Source organism: Myxine glutinosa, unplaced genomic scaffold (genome assembly GCF_964187855.1).
Source record: "Myxine glutinosa unplaced genomic scaffold, kmMyxGlut1.1 SCAFFOLD_618, whole genome shotgun sequence".
Lineage (NCBI taxonomy): Eukaryota > Metazoa > Chordata > Myxini > Myxiniformes > Myxinidae > Myxine > Myxine glutinosa.
This window is the reverse complement of record NW_027616713.1, coordinates 113,348-137,376: the sequence shown is the minus strand read 5'-3', so window position 1 is coordinate 137,376 and position 24,029 is coordinate 113,348. Positions and strand designations below refer to the sequence as shown.

The 24,029-nt window shown below is 38.9% G+C and overlaps 1 protein-coding gene across 1 annotated transcript; it reads left to right on the top strand.

Annotated features, from left to right (window-relative positions):
- Positions 1 to 21,338: 21,338 nt before the first annotated feature.
- On the top strand, positions 21,339 to 23,311 carry LOC144889051 (uncharacterized). Its single transcript, XM_078768859.1, has 4 exons — positions 21,339 to 22,159; positions 22,247 to 22,375; positions 22,778 to 22,901; positions 23,063 to 23,311. Exons 1-4 carry the CDS (start codon positions 22,107 to 22,109, stop codon positions 23,309 to 23,311), a joined length of 555 nt encoding a protein of 184 aa, XP_078624985.1. The 5' UTR covers positions 21,339 to 22,106.
- The last annotated feature ends 718 nt before the right edge of the window (positions 23,312 to 24,029 follow it).

Sequence of the window (24,029 nt, the reverse complement as noted above, 5' to 3'; positions counted from 1 at the left end):
TTTTTGCACTTGTGTTAGTGTTCAAAAACCACTTTTCGCACTTGTGTTAGTGAAGGAAACCACTTTTCGCACTTGTGTTAGTGTTGAAAATCCACTTTTCCCACTTGTGTTGGTACAGGAAACCACTTTTGCACTTGTATTACTGTGGAAAAATCACTTTTTGCACTTGTGATAGTGTTGAAAAACCACTTTTCGCACTTGTGATAGTGTTGAAAAACCACTTTTCGCACTTGTGTTAGTGTTGAAAAACCACTTTTCGCACCTGTGTTGGTGCAGGAAACCACTTTTGCACTTGTATTAGTGTGGAAAAACCACTTTTCACACTTGTGTTAGTGTTGAAAAACCACTTTTCGCACTTGTGTTAGTGTTGAAAAACCACTTTTCGCACTTGTGTTGGTGCAGGAAAAACCAATTTTGCACTTGTATTAGTGTGGAAAAAACCACTTTTCGCACTTGTGTTAGTGTTGAAAAATCACTTTTCGCACTTGTGTTAGTGTTGAAAAACCACTTTTCGCACTTGTGTTGGTGCAGGAAAACACTTTTGCACTTGTATTAGTGTGGAAAAAACACTTTTTGCACTTGTATTAGTGTGGAAAAACCACTTTTCGCACTTGTGTTAGTGTTGAAAAAGCAATTTTCGCACTTGTGTTAGTGTTGAAAACCCACTTTTCGCACTTGTGTTAGTGTTGAAAATCCACTTTTCCCACTTGGGTTGGTGCAGGAAACCACTTTTGCACTTGTATTAGTGTGGAAAAAACACTTTTTGCACTTGTGATAGTGTTGAAAAACCACTTTTCGCACTTGTGTTAGTGTTGAAAAACCACTTTTCGCACTTGTGTTGGTGCAGGAAACCACTTTTGCACTTGTATTAGTGTGTAAAAAACACTTTTTGCACTTGTGATAGTGTTGAAAAACCACTTTTCGCACTTGTGTTAGTGTTGAAAAACCACTTTTCACACTTGTGTTGGTGCAGGAAACCACTTTTGCACTTGTATTAGTGTGGAAAAACCACTTTTCGCACTTGTGTTATTGTTGAAAACCCACTTTTCGCACTTGTGTTAGTGTTGAAAAACCACTTTTCGCACTTGTGTTAGTGTAGGAAACCACTTTTCGCACTTGTGTTAGTGTTGAAAACCCACTTTTCGCACTTGTGTTAGTGTTGAAAATCCACTTTTCGCACTTGTGTTGGTGCAGGAAACCACTTTTGCACTTGTATTAGTGTGGAAAAAACACTTTTTGCACTTGTGATAGTGTTGAAAAACCACTTTTCGCACTTGTGTTAGTGTTGAAAAACCACTTTTCGCACTTGTGTTAGTGCAGGAAACCACTTTTGCACTTGTATTAGTGTGGAAAAAACACTTTTTGCACTTGTGATAGTGTTGAAAAACCACTTTTCGCACTTGTGTTAGTGTTGAAAAACCACTTTTCGCACTTGTGTTGGTGCAGGAAACCACTTTTGCACTTGTGATAGTGTTGAAAAACCACTTTTCGCACTTGTGTTAGTGTTGAAAAACCACTTTTCGCACTTGTGTTGGTGCAGGAAACCACTTTTGCACTTGTATTAGTGTGGAAAAAACACTTTTTGCACTTGTGATAGTGTTGAAAAACCACTTTTCGCACTTGTGTTAGTGTTGAAAAACCACTTTTCGCACCTGTGTTGGTGCAGGAAACCACTTTTGCACTTGTATTAGTGTGGGAAAACCACTTTTCGCACTTGTGTTAGTGTTGAAAAACCAATTTTCGCACTTGTGTTAGTGTTGAAAACCCACTTTTCGCACTTGTGTTAGTGTTGAAAATCCACTTTTCCCACTTGGGTTGGTGCAGGAAACCACTTTTGCACTTGTATTAGTGTGGAAAAAACACTTTTTGCACTTGTGTTGGTGCAGGAAACCACTTTTGCACTTGTATTCGTGTGGAAAAACCACTTTTTGCACTTGTGTTAGTGTTGAAAAACCACTTTTCGCACTTGTGTTAGTGCAGGAAACCACTTTTGCACTTGTATTAGTGTGGAAAAAACACTTTTTGCACTTGTGATAGTGTTGAAAAACCACTTTTCGCACTTGTGTTAGTGTTGAAAAACCACTTTTCGCACTTGTGTTGGTGCAGGAAACCACTTTTGCACTTGTGATAGTGTTGAAAAACCACTTTTCGCACTTGTGTTAGTGTTGAAAAACTACTTTTCGCACTTGTGTTGGTGCAGGAAACCACTTTTGCACTTGTATTAGTGTGGAAAAAACACTTTTTGCACTTGTGATAGTGTTGAAAAACCACTTTTCGCACCTGTGTTGGTGCAGGAAACCACTTTTGCACTTGTATTAGTGTGGGAAAACCACTTTTCGCACTTGTGTTAGTGTTGAAAAACCAATTTTCGCACTTGTGTTAGTGTTGAAAAACCACTTTTCGCACTTGTGTTAGTGCAGGAAACCACTTTTGCACTTGTATTAGTGTGGAAAAAACACTTTTTGCACTTGTGATAGTGTTGAAAAACCACTTTTCGCACTTGTGTTAGTGTTGAAAAACCACTTTTCGCACTTGTGTTGGTGCAGGAAACCACTTTTGCACTTGTGATAGTGTTGAAAAACCACTTTTCGCACTTGTGTTAGTGTTGAAAAACCACTTTTCGCACTTGTGTTGGTGCAGGAAACCACTTTTGCACTTGTATTAGTGTGGAAAAACCACTTTTCGCACTTGTGTTAGTGTTGAAAAACCACTTTTCGCACCTGTGTTGGTGCAGGAAACCACTTTTGCACTTGTATTAGTGTGGGAAAACCACTTTTCGCACTTGTGTTAGTGTTGAAAAACCAATTTTCGCACTTGTGTTAGTGTTGAAAACCCACTTTTCGCACTTGTGTTAGTGTTGAAAATCCATTTTTCCCACTTGGGTTGGTGCAGGAAACCACTTTTGCACTTGTATTAGTGTGGAAAAAACACTTTTTGCACTTGTGATAGTGTTGAAAAACCACTTTTCGCACTTGTGTTAGTGTTGGAAAACCACTTTTCGCACCTGTGTTGGTGCAGGAAACCACTTTTGCACCTGTGTTGGTGCAGGAAACCACTTTTGCACTTGTATTAGTGTGGGAAAACCACTTTTTGCACTTGTGATAGTGTTGAAAAACCACTTTTCGCACTTGTGTTAGTGTTGAAAAACCACTTTTCGCACTTGTGTTGGTGCAGGAAACCACTTTTGCACTTGTATTAGTGTGGAAAAAACACTTTTTGCACTTGTGATAGTGTTGAAAAACCACTTTTCGCACTTGTGTTGGTGCAGGAAACCACTTTTGCACTTGTATTAGTGTGGAAAAACCACTTTTCGCACTTGTGTTAGTGTTGAAAACCCACTTTTCGCACTTGTGTTAGTGTTGAAAAACCACTTTTCGCACTTGTGTTAGTGAAGGAAACCACTTTTCGCACTTGTGTTAGTGTTGAAAACCCACTTTTCGCACTTGTGTTAGTGTTGAAAATCCACTTTTCGCACTTGTGTTGGTGCAGGAAACCACTTTTGCACTTGTATTAGTGTGGAAAAAACACTTTTTGCACTTGTGATAGTGTTGAAAAACCACTTTTTGCACTTGTGTTAGTGTTGAAAAACCACTTTTCGCACTTGTGTTAGTGCAGGAAACCACTTTTGCACTTGCATTAGTGTGGAAAAACACTTTTTGCACTTCTGATAGTGTTGAAAAACCACTTTTCGCACTTGTGTTAGTGTTGAAAAACCACTTTTCGCACTTGTGTTGGTGCAGGAAACCACTTTTGCACTTGCGATAGTGTTGAAAAACCACTTTTCGCACTTGTGTTAGTGTTGAAAACCCACTTTTCGCACTTGTGTTAGTGTTGAAAATCCACTTTTCCCACTTGTGTTGGTGCAGGAAACCACTTTTGCACTTGCATTAGTGTGGAAAAAACACTTTTTGCACTTGTGATAGTGTTGAAAAACCACTTTTCGCACTTGTGTTAGTGTTGAAAAACCACTTTTTGCACTTGTGTTGGTGCAGGAAACCACCTTTGCACTTGTATTAGTGTGGAAAAAACACTTTTTGCTCTTGTGATAGTGTTGAAAAACCACTTTTCGCACTTGTGTTAGTGTTGAAAAACCACTTTTCGCACTTGTGTTTGTGCAGGAAACCACTTTTGCACTTGTATTAGTGTGGAAAAACCACTTTTCGCAACTGTGTTAGTGTTGAAAAACCACTTTTTGCACTTGTGTTAGTGTTCAAAAACCACTTTTCGCACTTGTGTTAGTGAAGGAAACCACTTTTCGCACTTGTGTTAGTGTTGAAAATCCACTTTTCCCACTTGTGTTGGTACAGGAAACCACTTTTGCACTTGTATTACTGTGGAAAAATCACTTTTTGCACTTGTGATAGTGTTGAAAAACCACTTTTCGCACTTGTGATAGTGTTGAAAAACCACTTTTCGCACCTGTGTTGGTGCAGGAAACCACTTTTGCACTTGTATTAGTGTGGAAAAACCACTTTTCACACTTGTGTTAGTGTTGAAAAACCACTTTTCGCACTTGTGTTAGTGTTGAAAAACCACTTTTCGCACTTGTGTTAGTGTTGAAAAACCACTTTTCGCACTTGTGTTGGTGCAGGAAAAACCAATTTTGCACTTGTATTAGTGTGGAAAAAACCACTTTTCGCACTTGTGTTGGTGTTGAAAAACCACTTTTCGCACTTGTGTTAGTGTTGAAAAACCACTTTTCGCACTTGTGTTGGTGCAGGAAACCACTTTTGCACTTGTATTAGTGTGGAAAAAACACTTTTTGCACTTGTATTAGTGTGGAAAAACCACTTTTCGCACTTGTGTTAGTGTTGAAAAAGCAATTTTCGCACTTGTGTTAGTGTTGAAAACCCACTTTTCGCACCTGTGTTAGTGTTGAAAATCCACTTTTCCCACTTGGGTTGGTGCAGGAAACCACTTTTGCACTTGTATTAGTGTGGAAAAAACACTTTTTGCACTTGTGATAGTGTTGAAAAACCACTTTTCGCACTTGTGTTAGTGTTGAAAAACCACTTTTCGCACTTGTGTTCGTGCAGGAAACCACTTTTGCACTTGTATTAGTGTGGAAAAAACACTTTTTGCACTTGCGATAGTGTTGAAAAACCACTTTCCGCACTTGTGTTAGTGTTGAAAAACCACTTTTCACACTTGTGTTGGTGCAGGAAACCACTTTTGCACTTGTATTAGTGTGGAAAAACCACTTTTCGCACTTGTGTTATTGTTGAAAACCCACTTTTCGCACTTGTGTTAGTGTTGAAAAACCACTTTTCGCACTTGTGTTAGTGTAGGAAACCACTTTTCGCACTTGTGTTAGTGTTGAAAACCCACTTTTCGCACTTGTGTTAGTGTTGAAAATCCACTTTTCGCACTTGTGTTGGTGCAGGAAACCACTTTTGCACTTGTATTAGTGTGGAAAAAACACTTTTTGCACTTGTGATAGTGTTGAAAAACCACTTTTCGCACTTGTGTTAGTGTTGAAAAACCACTTTTCGCACTTGTGTTAGTGCAGGAAACCACTTTTGCACTTGTATTAGTGTGGAAAAAACACTTTTTGCACTTGTGATAGTGTTGAAAAACCACTTTTCGCACTTGTGTTAGTGTTGAAAAACCACTTTTCGCACTTGTGTTAGTGAAGGAAACCACTTTTCGCACTTGTGTTAGTGTTGAAAACCCACTTTTCGCACTTGTGTTAGTGTTGAAAATCCACTTTTCGCACTTGTGTTGGTGCAGGAAACCACTTTTGCACTTGTATTAGTGTGGAAAAAACAGTTTTTGCACTTGTGATAGTGTTGAAAAACCACTTTTCGCACTTGTGTTAGTGTTGAAAAACCACTTTTCGCACTTGTGTTAGTGCAGGAAACCACTTTTGCACTTGCATTAGTGTGGAAAAACACTTTTTGCACTTCTGATAGTGTTGAAAAACCACTTTTCGCACTTGTGTTAGTGTTGAAAAACCACTTTTCGCACTTGTGTTGGTGCAGGAAACCACTTTTGCACTTGCGATAGTGTTGAAAAACCACTTTTCGCACTTGTGTTAGTGTTGAAAACCCACTTTTCGCACTTGTGTTAGTGTTGAAAATCCACTTTTCCCACTTGTGTTGGTGCAGGAAACCACTTTTGCACTTGCATTAGTGTGGAAAAAACACTTTTTGCACTTGTGATAGTGTTGAAAAACCACTTTTCGCACTTGTGTTAGTGTTGAAAAACCACTTTTTGCACTTGTGTTGGTGCAGGAAACCACCTTTGCACTTGTATTAGTGTGGAAAAAACACTTTTTGCTCTTGTGATAGTGTTGAAAAACCACTTTTCGCACTTGTGTTAGTGTTGAAAAACCACTTTTCGCACTTGTGTTTGTGCAGGAAACCACTTTTGCACTTGTATTAGTGTGGAAAAACCACTTTTCGCAACTGTGTTAGTGTTGAAAAACCACTTTTTGCACTTGTGTTAGTGTTCAAAAACCACTTTTCGCACTTGTGTTAGTGAAGGAAACCACTTTTCGCACTTGTGTTAGTGTTGAAAATCCACTTTTCCCACTTGTGTTGGTACAGGAAACCACTTTTGCACTTGTATTACTGTGGAAAAATCACTTTTTGCACTTGTGATAGTGTTGAAAAACCACTTTTCGCACTTGTGATAGTGTTGAAAAACCACTTTTCGCACTTGTGTTAGTGTTGAAAAACCACTTTTCGCACCTGTGTTGGTGCAGGAAACCACTTTTGCACTTGTATTAGTGTGGAAAAACCACTTTTCACACTTGTGTTAGTGTTGAAAAACCACTTTTCGCACTTGTGTTAGTGTTGAAAAACCACTTTTCGCACTTGTGTTGGTGCAGGAAAAACCAATTTTGCACTTGTATTAGTGTGGAAAAAACCACTTTTCGCACTTGTGTTAGTGTTGAAAAATCACTTTTCGCACTTGTGTTAGTGTTGAAAAACCACTTTTCGCACTTGTGTTGGTGCAGGAAACCACTTTTGCACTTGTATTAGTGTGGAAAAAACACTTTTTGCACTTGTATTAGTGTGGAAAAACCACTTTTCGCACTTGTGTTAGTGTTGAAAAAGCAATTTTCGCACTTGTGTTAGTGTTGAAAACCCACTTTTCGCACTTGTGTTAGTGCTGAAAATCCACTTTTCCCACTTGGGTTGGTGCAGGAAACCACTTTTGCACTTGTATTAGTGTGGAAAAAACACTTTTTGCACTTGTGATAGTGTTGAAAAACCACTTTTCGCACTTGTGTTAGTGTTGAAAAACCACTTTTCGCACTTGTGTTGGTGCAGGAAACCACTTTTGCACTTGTATTAGTGTGTAAAAAACACTTTTTGCACTTGTGATAGTGTTGAAAAACCACTTTTCGCACTTGTGTTAGTGTTGAAAAACCACTTTTCACACTTGTGTTGGTGCAGGAAACCACTTTTGCACTTGTATTAGTGTGGAAAAACCACTTTTCGCACTTGTGTTATTGTTGAAAACCCACTTTTCGCACTTGTGTTAGTGTTGAAAAACCACTTTTCGCACTTGTGTTAGTGTAGGAAACCACTTTTCGCACTTGTGTTAGTGTTGAAAACCCACTTTTCGCACTTGTGTTAGTGTTGAAAATCCACTTTTCGCACTTGTGTTGGTGCAGGAAACCACTTTTGCACTTGTATTAGTGTGGAAAAAACACTTTTTGCACTTGTGATAGTGTTGAAAAACCACTTTTCGCACTTGTGTTAGTGTTGAAAAACCACTTTTCGCACTTGTGTTAGTGCAGGAAACCACTTTTGCACTTGTATTAGTGTGGAAAAAACACTTTTTGCACTTGTGATAGTGTTGAAAAACCACTTTTCGCACTTGTGTTAGTGTTGAAAAACCACTTTTCGCACTTGTGTTGGTGCAGGAAACCACTTTTGCACTTGTGATAGTGTTGAAAAACCACTTTTCGCACTTGTGTTAGTGTTGAAAAACCACTTTTCGCACTTGTGTTGGTGCAGGAAACCACTTTTGCACTTGTATTAGTGTGGAAAAAACACTTTTTGCACTTGTGATAGTGTTGAAAAACCACTTTTCGCACTTGTGTTAGTGTTGAAAAACCACTTTTCGCACCTGTGTTGGTGCAGGAAACCACTTTTGCACTTGTATTAGTGTGGGAAAACCACTTTTCGCACTTGTGTTAGTGTTGAAAAACCAATTTTCGCACTTGTGTTAGTGTTGAAAACCCACTTTTCGCACTTGTGTTAGTGTTGAAAATCCACTTTTCCCACTTGGGTTGGTGCAGGAAACCACTTTTGCACTTGTATTAGTGTGGAAAAAACACTTTTTGCACTTGTGTTGGTGCAGGAAACCACTTTTGCACTTGTATTCGTGTGGAAAAACCACTTTTTGCACGTGTGTTAGTGTTGAAAAACCACTTTTCGCACTTGTGTTAGTGCAGGAAACCACTTTTGCACTTGTATTAGTGTGGAAAAAACACTTTTTGCACTTGTGATAGTGTTGAAAAACCACTTTTCGCACTTGTGTTAGTGTTGAAAAACCACTTTTCGCACTTGTGTTGGTGCAGGAAACCACTTTTGCACTTGTGATAGTGTTGAAAAACCACTTTTCGCACTTGTGTTAGTGTTGAAAAACTACTTTTCGCACTTGTGTTGGTGCAGGAAACCACTTTTGCACTTGTATTAGTGTGGAAAAAACACTTTTTGCACTTGTGATAGTGTTGAAAAACCACTTTTCGCACCTGTGTTGGTGCAGGAAACCACTTTTGCACTTGTATTAGTGTGGGAAAACCACTTTTCGCACTTGTGTTAGTGTTGAAAAACCAATTTTCGCACTTGTGTTAGTGTTGAAAAACCACTTTTCGCACTTGTGTTAGTGCAGGAAACCACTTTTGCACTTGTATTAGTGTGGAAAAAACACTTTTTGCACTTGTGATAGTGTTGAAAAACCACTTTTCGCACTTGTGTTAGTGTTGAAAAACCACTTTTCGCACTTGAGTTGGTGCAGGAAACCACTTTTGCACTTGTGATAGTGTTGAAAAACCACTTTTCGCACTTGTGTTAGTGTTGAAAAACCACTTTTCGCACTTGTGTTGGTGCAGGAAACCACTTTTGCACTTGTATTAGTGTGGAAAAACCACTTTTCGCACTTGTGTTAGTGTTGAAAAACCACTTTTCGCACCTGTGTTGGTGCAGGAAACCACTTTTGCACTTGTATTAGTGTGGGAAAACCACTTTTCGCACTTGTGTTAGTGTTGAAAAACCAATTTTCGCACTTGTGTTAGTGTTGAAAACCCACTTTTCGCACTTGTGTTAGTGTTGAAAATCCACTTTTCCCACTTGGGTTGGTGCAGGAAACCACTTTTGCACTTGTATTAGTGTGGAAAAAACACTTTTTGCACTTGTGATAGTGTTGAAAAACCACTTTTCGCACTTGTGTTAGTGTTGGAAAACCACTTTTCGCACCTGTGTTGGTGCAGGAAACCACTTTTGCACCTGTGTTGGTGCAGGAAACCACTTTTGCACTTGTATTAGTGTGGGAAAACCACTTTTTGCACTTGTGATAGTGTTGAAAAACCACTTTTCGCACTTGTGTTAGTGTTGAAAAACCACTTTTCGCACTTGTGTTGGTGCAGGAAACCACTTTTGCACTTGTATTAGTGTGGAAAAAACACTTTTTGCACTTGTGATAGTGTTGAAAAACCACTTTTCGCACTTGTGTTGGTGCAGGAAACCACTTTTGCACTTGTATTAGTGTGGAAAAACCACTTTTCGCACTTGTGTTAGTGTTGAAAACCCACTTTTCGCACTTGTGTTAGTGTTGAAAAATCACTTTTCGCACTTGTGTTAGTGAAGGAAACCACTTTTCGCACTTGTGTTAGTGTTGAAAACCCACTTTTCGCACTTGTGTTAGTGTTGAAAATCCACTTTTCGCACTTGTGTTGGTGCAGGAAACCACTTTTGCACTTGTATTAGTGTGGAAAAAACACTTTTTGCACTTGTGATAGTGTTGAAAAACCACTTTTTGCACTTGTGTTAGTGTTGAAAAACCACTTTTCGCACTTGTGTTAGTGCAGGAAACCACTTTTGCACTTGCATTAGTGTGGAAAAACACTTTTTGCACTTCTGATAGTGTTGAAAAACCACTTTTCGCACTTGTGTTAGTGTTGAAAAACCACTTTTCGCACTTGTGTTGGTGCAGGAAACCACTTTTGCACTTGCGATAGTGTTGAAAAACCACTTTTCGCACTTGTGTTAGTGTTGAAAACCCACTTTTCGCACTTGTGTTAGTGTTGAAAATCCACTTTTCCCACTTGTGTTGGTGCAGGAAACCACTTTTGCACTTGCATTAGTGTGGAAAAAACACTTTTTGCACTTGTGATAGTGTTGAAAAACCACTTTTCGCACTTGTGTTAGTGTTGAAAAACCACTTTTTGCACTTGTGTTGGTGCAGGAAACCACCTTTGCACTTGTATTAGTGTGGAAAAAACACTTTTTGCTCTTGTGATAGTGTTGAAAAACCACTTTTCGCACTTGTGTTAGTGTTGAAAAACCACTTTTCGCACTTGTGTTTGTGCAGGAAACCACTTTTGCACTTGTATTAGTGTGGAAAAACCACTTTTCGCAACTGTGTTAGTGTTCAAAAACCACTTTTCGCACTTGTGTTAGTGAAGGAAACCACTTTTCGCACTTGTGTTAGTGTTGAAAATCCACTTTTCCCACTTGTGTTGGTACAGGAAACCACTTTTGCACTTGTATTACTGTGGAAAAATCACTTTTTGCACTTGTGATAGTGTTGAAAAACCACTTTTCGCACTTGTGATAGTGTTGAAAAACCACTTTTCGCACCTGTGTTGGTGCAGGAAACCACTTTTGCACTTGTATTAGTGTGGAAAAACCACTTTTCACACTTGTGTTAGTGTTGAAAAACCACTTTTCGCACTTGTGTTAGTGTTGAAAAACCACTTTTCGCACTTGTGTTAGTGTTGAAAAACCACTTTTCGCACTTGTGTTGGTGCAGGAAAAACCAATTTTGCACTTGTATTAGTGTGGAAAAAACCACTTTTCGCACTTGTGTTGGTGTTGAAAAACCACTTTTCGCACTTGTGTTAGTGTTGAAAAACCACTTTTCGCACTTGTGTTGGTGCAGGAAACCACTTTTGCACTTGTATTAGTGTGGAAAAAACACTTTTTGCACTTGTATTAGTGTGGAAAAACCACTTTTCGCACTTGTGTTAGTGTTGAAAAAGCAATTTTCGCACTTGTGTTAGTGTTGAAAACCCACTTTTCGCACCTGTGTTAGTGTTGAAAATCCACTTTTCCCACTTGGGTTGGTGCAGGAAACCACTTTTGCACTTGTATTAGTGTGGAAAAAACACTTTTTGCACTTGTGATAGTGTTGAAAAACCACTTTTCGCACTTGTGTTAGTGTTGAAAAACCACTTTTCGCACTTGTGTTCGTGCAGGAAACCACTTTTGCACTTGTATTAGTGTGGAAAAAACACTTTTTGCACTTGCGATAGTGTTGAAAAACCACTTTTCGCACTTGTGTTAGTGTTGAAAAACCACTTTTCACACTTGTGTTGGTGCAGGAAACCACTTTTGCACTTGTATTAGTGTGGAAAAACCACTTTTCGCACTTGTGTTATTGTTGAAAACCCACTTTTCGCACTTGTGTTAGTGTTGAAAAACCACTTTTCGCACTTGTGTTAGTGTAGGAAACCACTTTTCGCACTTGTGTTAGTGTTGAAAACCCACTTTTCGCACTTGTGTTAGTGTTGAAAATCCACTTTTCGCACTTGTGTTGGTGCAGGAAACCACTTTTGCACTTGTATTAGTGTGGAAAAAACACTTTTTGCACTTGTGATAGTGTTGAAAAACCACTTTTCGCACTTGTGTTAGTGTTGAAAAACCACTTTTCGCACTTGTGTTAGTGCAGGAAACCACTTTTGCACTTGTATTAGTGTGGAAAAAACACTTTTTGCACTTGTGATAGTGTTGAAAAACCACTTTTCGCACTTGTGTTAGTGTTGAAAAACCACTTTTCGCACTTGTGTTGGTGCAGGAAACCACTTTTGCACTTGTGATAGTGTTGAAAAACCACTTTTCGCACTTGTGTTAGTGTTGAAAAACCACTTTTCGCACTTGTGTTGGAGCAGGAAACCACTTTTGCACTTGTATTAGTGTGGAAAAAACACTTTTTGCACTTGTGATAGTGTTGAAAAACCACTTTTCGCACTTGTGTTAGTGTTGAAAAACCACTTTTCGCACCTGTGTTGGTGCAGGAAACCACTTTTGCACTTGTATTAGTGTGGGAAAACCACTTTTCGCACTTGTGTTAGTGTTGAAAAACCAATTTTCGCACTTGTGTTAGTGTTGAAAACCCACTTTTCGCACTTGTGTTAGTGTTGAAAATCCACTTTTCCCACTTGGGTTGGTGCAGGAAACCACTTTTGCACTTGTATTAGTGTGGAAAAAACACTTTTTGCACTTGTGATAGTGTTGAAAAACCACTTTTCGCACTTGTGTTAGTGTTGGAAAACCACTTTTCGCACCTGTGTTGGTGCAGGAAACCACTTTTGCACATGTGTTGGTGCAGGAAACCACTTTTGCACTTGTATTAGTGTGGGAAAACCACTTTTTGCACTTGTGTTAGTGTTGAAAAAGCAATTTTCGCACTTGTGTTAGTGTTGAAAACCCACTTTTCGCACCTGTGTTAGTGTTGAAAATCCACTTTTCCCACTTGGGTTGGTGCAGGAAACCACTTTTGCACTTGTATTAGTGTGGAAAAAACACTTTTTGCACTTGTGATAGTGTTGAAAAACCACTTTTCGCACTTGTGTTAGTGTTGAAAAACCACTTTTCGCACTTCTGTTGGTGCAGGAAACCACTTTTGCACTTGTGATAGTGTTGAAAAACCACTTTTCGCACTTGTGTTAGTGTTGAAAAACCACTTTTCGCACTTGTGTTGGAGCAGGAAACCACTTTTGCACTTGTATTAGTGTGGAAAAAACACTTTTTGCACTTGTGATAGTGTTGAAAAACCACTTTTCGCACTTGTGTTAGTGTTGAAAAACCACTTTTCGCACCTGTGTTGGTGCAGGAAACCACTTTTGCACTTGTATTAGTGTGGGAAAACCACTTTTCGCACTTGTGTTAGTGTTGAAAAACCAATTTTCGCACTTGTGTTAGTGTTGAAAACCCACTTTTCGCACTTGTGTTAGTGTTGAAAATCCACTTTTCCCACTTGTGTTAGTGCAGGAAACCACTTTTGCACTTGCATTAGTGTGGAAAAACACTTTTTGCACTTCTGATAGTGTTGAAAAACCACTTTTCGCACTTGTGTTAGTGTTGAAAAACCACTTTTCGCACTTGTGTTGGTGCAGGAAACCACTTTTGCACTTGCGATAGTGTTGAAAAACCACTTTTCGCACTTGTGTTAGTGTTGAAAACCCACTTTTCGCACTTGTGTTAGTGTTGAAAATCCACTTTTCCCACTTGTGTTGGTGCAGGAAACCACTTTTGCACTTGCATTAGTGTGGAAAAAACACTTTTTGCACTTGTGATAGTGTTGAAAAACCACTTTTCGCACTTGTGTTAGTGTTGAAAAACCACTTTTTGCACTTGTGTTGGTGCAGGAAACCACCTTTGCACTTGTATTAGTGTGGAAAAAACACTTTTTGCTCTTGTGATAGTGTTGAAAAACCACTTTTCGCACTTGTGTTAGTGTTGAAAAACCACTTTTCGCACTTGTGTTTGTGCAGGAAACCACTTTTGCACTTGTATTAGTGTGGAAAAACCACTTTTCGCAACTGTGTTAGTGTTGAAAAACCACTTTTTGCACTTGTGTTAGTGTTCAAAAACCACTTTTCGCACTTGTGTTAGTGAAGGAAACCACTTTTCGCACTTGTGTTAGTGTTGAAAATCCACTTTTCCCACTTGTGTTGGTACAGGAAACCACTTTTGCACTTGTATTACTGTGGAAAAATCACTTTTTGCACTTGTGATAGTGTTGAAAAACCACTTTTCGCACTTGTGATAGTGTTGAAAAACCACTTTTCGCACCTGTGTTGGTGCAGGAAACCACTTTTGCACTTGTATTAGTGTGGAAAAACCACTTTTCACACTTGTGTTAGTGTTGAAAAACCACTTTTCGCACTTGTGTTAGTGTTGAAAAACCACTTTTCGCACTTGTGTTAGTGTTGAAAAACGACTTTTCGCACTTGTGTTGGTGCAGGAAAAACCAATTTTGCACTTGTATTAGTGTGGAAAAAACCACTTTTCGCACTTGTGTTGGTGTTGAAAAACCACTTTTCGCACTTGTGTTAGTGTTGAAAAACCACTTTTCGCACTTGTGTTGGTGCAGGAAACCACTTTTGCACTTGTATTAGTGTGGAAAAAACACTTTTTGCACTTGTATTAGTGTGGAAAAACCACTTTTCGCACTTGTGTTAGTGTTGAAAAAGCAATTTTCGCACTTGTGTTAGTGTTGAAAACCCACTTTTCGCACCTGTGTTAGTGTTGAAAATCCACTTTTCCCACTTGGGTTGGTGCAGGAAACCACTTTTGCACTTGTATTAGTGTGGAAAAAACACTTTTTGCACTTGTGATAGTGTTGAAAAACCACTTTTCGCACTTGTGTTAGTGTTGAAAAACCACTTTTCGCACTTGTGTTGGTGCAGGAAACCACTTTTGCACTTGTATTAGTGTGGAAAAAACACTTTTTGCACTTGTGATAGTGTTGAAAAACCACTTTTCGCACTTGTGTTAGTGTTGAAAAACCACTTTTCACACTTGTGTTGGTGCAGGAAACCACTTTTGCACTTGTATTAGTGTGGAAAAACCACTTTTCGCACTTGTGTTATTGTTGAAAACCCACTTTTCGCACTTGTGTTAGTGTTGAAAAACCACTTTTCGCACTTGTGTTAGTGTAGGAAACCACTTTTCGCACTTGTGTTAGTGTTGAAAACCCACTTTTCGCACTTGTGTTAGTGTTGAAAATCCACTTTTCGCACTTGTGTTGGTGCAGGAAACCACTTTTGCACTTGTATTAGTGTGGAAAAAACACTTTTTGCACTTGTGATAGTGTTGAAAAACCACTTTTCGCACTTGTGTTAGTGTTGAAAAACCACTTTTCGCACTTGTGTTAGTGCAGGAAACCACTTTTGCACTTGTATTAGTGTGGAAAAAACACTTTTTGCACTTGTGATAGTGTTGAAAAACCACTTTTCGCACTTGTGTTAGTGTTGAAAAACCACTTTTCGCACTTGTGTTGGTGCAGGAAACCACTTTTGCACTTGTGATAGTGTTGAAAAACCACTTTTCGCACTTGTGTTAGTGTTGAAAAACCACTTTTCGCACTTGTGTTGGAGCAGGAAACCACTTTTGCACTTGTATTAGTGTGGAAAAAACACTTTTTGCACTTGTGATAGTGTTGAAAAACCACTTTTCGCACTTGTGTTAGTGTTGAAAAACCACTTTTCGCACCTGTGTTGGTGCAGGAAACCACTTTTGCACTTGTATTAGTGTGGGAAAACCACTTTTCGCACTTGTGTTAGTGTTGAAAAACCAATTTTCGCACTTGTGTTAGTGTTGAAAACCCACTTTTCGCACTTGTGTTAGTGTTGAAAATCCACTTTTCCCACTTGGGTTGGTGCAGGAAACCACTTTTGCACTTGTATTAGTGTGGAAAAAACACTTTTTGCACTTGTGATAGTGTTGAAAAACCACTTTTCGCACTTGTGTTAGTGTTGGAAAACCACTTTTCGCACCTGTGTTGGTGCAGGAAACCACTTTTGCACATGTGTTGGTGCAGGAAACCACTTTTGCACTTGTATTAGTGTGGAAAAACCACTTTTCGCAACTGTGTTAGTGTTCAAAAACCACTTTTCGCACTTGTGTTAGTGAAGGAAACCACTTTTCGCACTTGTGTTAGTGTTGAAAATCCACTTTTCCCACTTGTGTTGGTACAGGAAACCACTTTTGCACTTGTATTACTGTGGAAAAATCACTTTTTGCACTTGTGATAGTGTTGAAAAACCACTTTTCGCACTTGTGATAGTGTTGAAAAACCACTTTTCGCACCTGTGTTGGTGCAGGAAACCACTTTTGCACTTGTATTAGTGTGGAAAAACCACTTTTCACACTTGTGTTAGTGTTGAAAAACCACTTTTCGCACTTGTGTTAGTGTTGAAAAACCACTTTTCGCACTTGTGTTAGTGTTGAAAAACCACTTTTCGCACTTGTGTTGGTGCAGGAAAAACCAATTTTGCACTTGTATTAGTGTGGAAAAAACCACTTTTCGCACTTGTGTTGGTGTTGAAAAACCACTTTTCGCACTTGTGTTAGTGTTGAAAAACCACTTTTCGCACTTGTGTTGGTGCAGGAAACCACTTTTGCACTTGTATTAGTGTGGAAAAAACACTTTTTGCACTTGTATTAGTGTGGAAAAACCACTTTTCGCACTTGTGTTAGTGTTGAAAAAGCAATTTTCGCACTTGTGTTAGTGTTGAAAACCCACTTTTCGCACCTGTGTTAGTGTTGAAAATCCACTTTTCCCACTTGGGTTGGTGCAGGAAACCACTTTTGCACTTGTATTAGTGTGGAAAAAACACTTTTTGCACTTGTGATAGTGTTGAAAAACCACTTTTCGCACTTGTGTTAGTGTTGAAAAACCACTTTTCGCACTTGTGTTCGTGCAGGAAACCACTTTTGCACTTGTATTAGTGTGGAAAAAACACTTTTTGCACTTGCGATAGTGTTGAAAAACCACTTTTCGCACTTGTGTTAGTGTTGAAAAACCACTTTTCACACTTGTGTTGGTGCAGGAAACCACTTTTGCACTTGTATTAGTGTGGAAAAACCACTTTTCGCACTTGTGTTATTGTTGAAAACCCACTTTTCGCACTTGTGTTAGTGTTGAAAAACCACTTTTCGCACTTGTGTTAGTGTAGGAAACCACTTTTCGCACTTGTGTTAGTGTTGAAAACCCACTTTTCGCACTTGTGTTAGTGTTGAAAATCCACTTTTCGCACTTGTGTTGGTGCAGGAAACCACTTTTGCACTTGTATTAGTGTGGAAAAAACACTTTTTGCACTTGTGATAGTGTTGAAAAACCACTTTTCGCACTTGTGTTAGTGTTGAAAAACCACTTTTCGCACTTGTGTTAGTGCAGGAAACCACTTTTGCACTTGTATTAGTGTGGAAAAAACACTTTTTGCACTTGTGATAGTGTTGAAAAACCACTTTTCGCACTTGTGTTAGTGTTGAAAAACCACTTTTCGAACTTGTGTTGGTGCAGGAAACCACTTTTGCACTTGTGATAGTGTTGAAAAACCACTTTTCGCACTTGTGTTAGTGTTGAAAAACCACTTTTCGCACTTGTGTTGGAGCAGGAAACCACTTTTGCACTTGTATTAGTGTGGAAAAAACACTTTTTGCACTTGTGATAGTGTTGAAAAACCACTTTTCGCACTTGTGTTAGTGTTGAAAAACCACTTTTCGCACCTGTGTTGGTGCAGGAAACCACTTTTGCACTTGTATTAGTGTGGGAAAACCACTTTTCGCACTTGTGTTAGTGTTGAAAAACCAATTTTCGCACTTGTGTTAGTGTTGAAAACCCACTTTTCGCACTTGTGTTAGTGTTGAAAATCCACTTTTCCCACTTGGGTTGGTGCAGGAAACCACTTTTGCACTTGTATTAGTGTGGAAAAAACACTTTTTGCACTTGTGATAGTGTTGAAAAACCACTTTTCGCACTTGTGTTAGTGTTGGAAAACCACTTTTCGCACCTGTGTTGGTGCAGGAAACCACTTTTGCACATGTGTTGGTGCAGGAAACCACTTTTGCACTTGTATTAGTGTGGGAAAACCACTTTTTGCACTTGTGTTAGTGTTGAAAAAGCAATTTTCGCACTTGTGTTAGTGTTGAAAACCCACTTTTCGCACCTGTGTTAGTGTTGAAAATCCACTTTTCCCACTTGGGTTGGTGCAGGAAACCACTTTTGCACTTGTATTAGTGTGGAAAAAACACTTTTTGCACTTGTGATAGTGTTGAAAAACCACTTTTCGCACTTGTGTTAGTGTTGAAAAACCACTTTTCGCACTTCTGTTGGTGCAGGAAACCACTTTTGCACTTGTGATAGTGTTGAAAAACCACTTTTCGCACTTGTGTTAGTGTTGAAAAACCACTTTTCGCACTTGTGTTGGAGCAGGAAACCACTTTTGCACTTGTATTAGTGTGGAAAAAACACTTTTTGCACTTGTGATAGTGTTGAAAAACCACTTTTCGCACTTGTGTTAGTGTTGAAAAACCACTTTTCGCACCTGTGTTGGTGCAGGAAACCACTTTTGCACTTGTATTAGTGTGGGAAAACCACTTTTCGCACTTGTGTTAGTGTTGAAAAACCAATTTTCGCACTTGTGTTAGTGTTGAAAACCCACTTTTCGCACTTGTGTTAGTGTTGAAAATCCACTTTTCCCACTTGTGTTAGTGCAGGAAACCACTTTTGCACTTGCATTAGTGTGGAAAAACACTTTTTGCACTTCTGATAGTGTTGAAAAACCACTTTTCGCACTTGTGTTAGTGTTGAAAAACCACTTTTCGCACTTGTGTTGGTGCAGGAAACCACTTTTGCACTTGCGATAGTGTTGAAAAACCACTTTTCGCACTTGTGTTAGTGTTGAAAACCCACTTTTCGCACTTGTGTTAGTGTTGAAAATCCACTTTTCCCACTTGTGTTGGTGCAGGAAACCACTTTTGCACTTGCATTAGTGTGGAAAAAACACTTTTTGCACTTGTGATAGTGTTGAAAAACCACTTTTCGCACTTGTGTTAGTGTTGAAAAACCACTTTTTGCACTTGTGTTGGTGCAGGAAACCACCTTTGCACTTGTATTAGTGTGGAAAAAACACTTTTTGCTCTTGTGATAGTGTTGAAAAACCACTTTTCGCACTTGTGTTAGTGTTGAAAAACCACTTTTCGCACTTGTGTTTGTGCAGGAAACCACTTTTGCACTTGTATTAGTGTGGAAAAACCACTTTTCGCAACTGTGTTAGTGTTGAAAAACCACTTTTTGCACTTGTGTTAGTGTTCAAAAACCACTTTTCGCACTTGTGTTAGTGAAGGAAACCACTTTTCGCACTTGTGTTAGTGTTGAAAATCCACTTTTCCCACTTGTGTTGGTACAGGAAACCACTTTTGCACTTGTATTACTGTGGAAAAATCACTTTTTGCACTTGTGATAGTGTTGAAAAACCACTTTTCGCACTTGTGATAGTGTTGAAAAACCACTTTTCGCACCTGTGTTGGTGCAGGAAACCACTTTTGCACTTGTATTAGTGTGGAAAAACCACTTTTCACACTTGTGTTAGTGTTGAAAAACCACTTTTCGCACTTGTGTTAGTGTTGAAAAACCACTTTTCGCACTTGTGTTAGTGTTGAAAAACGACTTTTCGCACTTGTGTTGGTGCAGGAAAAACCAATTTTGCACTTGTATTAGTGTGGAAAAAACCACTTTTCGCACTTGTGTTGGTGTTGAAAAACCACTTTTCGCACTTGTGTTAGTGTTGAAAAACCACTTTTCGCACTTGTGTTGGTGCAGGAAACCACTTTTGCACTTGTATTAGTGTGGAAAAAACACTTTTTGCACTTGTATTAGTGTGGAAAAACCACTTTTCGCACTTGTGTTAGTGTTGAAAAAGCAATTTTCGCACTTGTGTTAGTGTTGAAAACCCACTTTTCGCACCTGTGTTAGTGTTGAAAATCCACTTTTCCCACTTGGGTTGGTGCAGGAAACCACTTTTGCACTTGTATTAGTGTGGAAAAAACACTTTTTGCACTTGTGATAGTGTTGAAAAACCACTTTTCGCACTTGTGTTAGTGTTGAAAAACCACTTTTCGCACTTGTGTTGGTGCAGGAAACCACTTTTGCACTTGTATTAGTGTGGAAAAAACACTTTTTGCACTTGTGATAGTGTTGAAAAACCACTTTTCGCACTTGTGTTAGTGTTGAAAAACCACTTTTCACACTTGTGTTGGTGCAGGAAACCACTTTTGCACTTGTATTAGTGTGGAAAAACCACTTTTCGCACTTGTGTTATTGTTGAAAACCCACTTTTCGCACTTGTGTTAGTGTTGAAAAACCACTTTTCGCACTTGTGTTAGTGTAGGAAACCACTTTTCGCACTTGTGTTAGTGTTGAAAACCCACTTTTCGCACTTGTGTTAGTGTTGAAAATCCACTTTTCGCACTTGTGTTGGTGCAGGAAACCACTTTTGCACTTGTATTAGTGTGGAAAAAACACTTTTTGCACTTGTGATAGTGTTGAAAAACCACTTTTCGCACTTGTGTTAGTGTTGAAAAACCACTTTTCGCACTTGTGTTAGTGCAGGAAACCACTTTTGCACTTGTATTAGTGTGGAAAAAACACTTTTTGCACTTGTGATAGTGTTGAAAAACCACTTTTCGCACTTGTGTTAGTGTTGAAAAACCACTTTTCGCACTTGTGTTGGTGCAGGAAACCACTTTTGCACTTGTGATAGTGTTGAAAAACCACTTTTCGCACTTGTGTTAGTGTTGAAAAACCACTTTTCGCACTTGTGTTGGAGCAGGAAACCACTTTTGCACTTGTATTAGTGTGGAAAAAACACTTTTTGCACTTGTGATAGTGTTGAAAAACCACTTTTCGCACTTGTGTTAGTGTTGAAAAACCACTTTTCGCACCTGTGTTGGTGCAGGAAACCACTTTTGCACTTGTATTAGTGTGGGAAAACCACTTTTCGCACTTGTGTTAGTGTTGAAAAACCAATTTTCGCACTTGTGTTAGTGTTGAAAACCCACTTTTCGCACTTGTGTTAGTGTTGAAAATCCACTTTTCCCACTTGGGTTGGTGCAGGAAACCACTTTTGCACTTGTATTAGTGTGGAAAAAACACTTTTTGCACTTGTGATAGTGTTGAAAAACCACTTTTCGCACTTGTGTTAGTGTTGGAAAACCACTTTTCGCACCTGTGTTGGTGCAGGAAACCACTTTTGCACATGTGTTGGTGCAGGAAACCACTTTTGCACTTGTATTAGTGTGGGAAAACCACTTTTTGCACTTGTGATAGTGTTGAAAAACCACTTTTCGCACTTGTGTTAGTGTTGAAAAACCACTTTTCGCACTTGTGTTGGTGCAGGAAACCACTTTTGCACTTGTATTAGTGTGGAAAAAACACTTTTTGCACTTGTGATAGTGTTGAAAAACCACTTTTCGCACTTGTGTTGGTGCAGGAAACCACTTTTGCACTTGTATTAGTGTGGAAAAACCACTTTTCGCACTTGTGTTAGTGTTGAAAACCCACTTTTCGCACTTGTGAGTAGTGTAATAATGTTGCTTCTGGGACACCTCCGTTTAACATGGGAAATCCCTATCTAATGTCATTTACCCCCTTGTCTTTTTCAAAAATCATAAACACCTCTATTTCTCCCACCCTCATCTTTATGAACCTTTTGTCTGTAGTACCTATCCTTAATGTTGTTCATTAGACCACTCAAACACTACAAATATTTGTTTTCTCTTATAGACCTATCATCCTTCTTCTACATATCATCTGGCAGATTAATCTTTGACCCACTCAAACATTGACCCATTCACTTCCATATTAATTCTTTCCCTCCCTCATTGCCCCTAAACACCTCTATTTCTCTCACCCTGTTCTTTACGAACCTTCTAACCTTTTGACATGTTATCCTTATTCATTAGACCACTTAAACAATGGTCCTTCTGTGTGAACCTGTGATCCTTCTGACCTTATGGACCTTTTAACCTTTTACTCTTAATATCATCTGGTGAATCATCTTTGACCCACTCAAACAACGACCCTACAAATATTTGTTTATGTGTGGGAAATAATTTAATTCTCCTCCAACTTCCATCACCATACTCAAACCTTTTTTTAATTAATTCTTCGCTTTTGAGAAATGACGTTGTTTCAATGACTTGGATAACTTCCCAGAAAGTTTTCATTGTTCATGTTTCCTGTTATTCACACACGCTCAGGGCTTCCCCGAAATGACTGCATGTCGTCATTTCAAGAAAATACATTTTGTTCATTATAAAAGAACGTGTTCAATTCAATTTTGATCATTGGGGATCGACATGTCTTACTACTCCAACCTTCACTCTGATAAAGAAGAAGAATACTCACCAGGGTAAGTTTCATTTAAAATTAAAGTGTTTAAAGCTTTGTATGGGATTAATTATACAACAAATGACTTAATATTCCTTTATCTTTACAGCAATGCGAATATCCTGGCAGAACTTCAAACTGGTTGGAATGAAAATACTGCAGAATCTCAAGAGTTGCAAAACGAAATGAACTTGAACAACCTGCCTGTTTCACCGTTCTTGGAAGATTCATATGCAAGGTAAGATACGAAATATAATACATTTGTGTTAAACGACGCTGCCTTAGTGTGTGTGTATATGTGTGTGTGTGTATATATGTGTGTGTGTTCGTGTGTGTATGTGTGTGTGTGTATGTATCTGTGAATGTGTATGTGTATGTGTGTGTTCGTGTGTGTATGTATCTATGAATGTGTGTGTGTGTGTGTGTGTGTGTATGTGTGTGTGTGTATGTATCTGTGAATGTGTGTGTGTGTATGTGTATGTGTGTATGTGTGTGTGTATGTATGTGTGTGTGTGTGTATGTGTGTATGTGTGAATGTGTATGTGTGTGTATGTGTGTGTATGTGTGTGTGTGTGTGTGCGTGTGTGATGTTTTGTCAAGCTTACTTCAGCATAGTAATTTCTCCTTATTTTGTTTGCAGCCACGAAGACCAAAGCTTGGAGTGGGACGATTTTGGACTCCATAGGAATGGTTATTTCCTGTCATCCTGTGATATCCTTAATTTTAATCTCAACGATCTGAACGCTAAGCTTGATTTTTTGGAGGTAAGCATGTGTGTATGTATTGTATTTTGGCCATGTGTGTGTCAATGTGTGGGTACACCGTTTCGAATAGGTACACCATATCCCTGCGCATTGTGGGAGGTGATTCAGGGTATATCATTCATTTATTTCTCTCCTTGTTTTACCCCTCTTGCCTTTGACAGAAAGAGATTCCAAACCTGAAGATATCTGCTGCTGTTGAAACTACCTTTGACTTATGTTGGGAAGAGATTGATGATTTGTGCTGGGAAGAAGTTAAATGTGTAATACCTCAAGAAAAATGTCTTAAAAATATAAAGATTTTGTTTAAAATATTATTTATATATATATGCTTTGTCCAGAATTATTTAATTATTAATTACAAGAAAAGAATAAAGGTTAGAAGGAAGGGAGATGCGTTCCCCCACCCTTGATTCCCCCCATCCCACCCCTCCCCTCCCCTTGTGTGTGTGGGGAAGGTGGGGGTGGGATGGGGGGGATCAAGGGTGGGGGAACGCACGGGGGGTGGGGGGTGATGGGTGTGGGCGGGGGTCTGTGTGGGCGGGGTCTGTGTGGGCGGGGTCTGTGTGGGCGGGGTCGGTGTGGGCATGGCTTATGATTTTTTATTTATTTAATTTTTTTCTTTTATTACCACGAATTAAATTAGCTAATCTGGGTGGGGTGAATAGAAATGTTGTTTAATGAATTATTAGCTTTGTTTTTTGTAATTCTTGCGAGTAAAATGAACCCAAGATTTCTTCTCGATTTATATCATTTAATTTGTAAGTCCAAGGGTTTGTAGCCATTACATCAACGATTATAAATAATTCATTAGTCCATTTTTGTGTATAACCTTTCTCAAAATGGCTTTTCCATTTGTATATCCTTACAATATCACCAACTTTGAACTTGGGCTTTCTCAAATTAATCTCCTTTTCATATTCTAATTTTGTAAATGTTTCTGATGGTTTTGATTTTGTTGATGAATGAACTGTATTGTTGTAATCATCTACAATATCCTGAATTAAATACACCCATTTTTGAGAACCGAGTTGTGTGAATTTTTTATATAATTTCTCTTTCAAAGTACGATTAAAACGCTCAATAACAACTGCCTTTCCTTCATTAAAGGTGCTGTATAATTTAATACCC

Excerpts from the sequence above, each read along its gene's own strand:
- LOC144889051 (XM_078768859.1), top strand. The coding sequence starts at position 22,107 with ATGTCTTACTACTCCAACCTTCACTCTGATAAAGAAGAAGAATACTCA. Across the intron at positions 22,160-22,246 it reads GAAGAAGAATACTCACCAGG|CAATGCGAATATCCTGGCAG; the intron begins GTAAGTTTCATT and ends TTATCTTTACAG. Across the intron at positions 22,376-22,777 it reads TTGGAAGATTCATATGCAAG|CCACGAAGACCAAAGCTTGG; the intron begins GTAAGATACGAA and ends TTTTGTTTGCAG.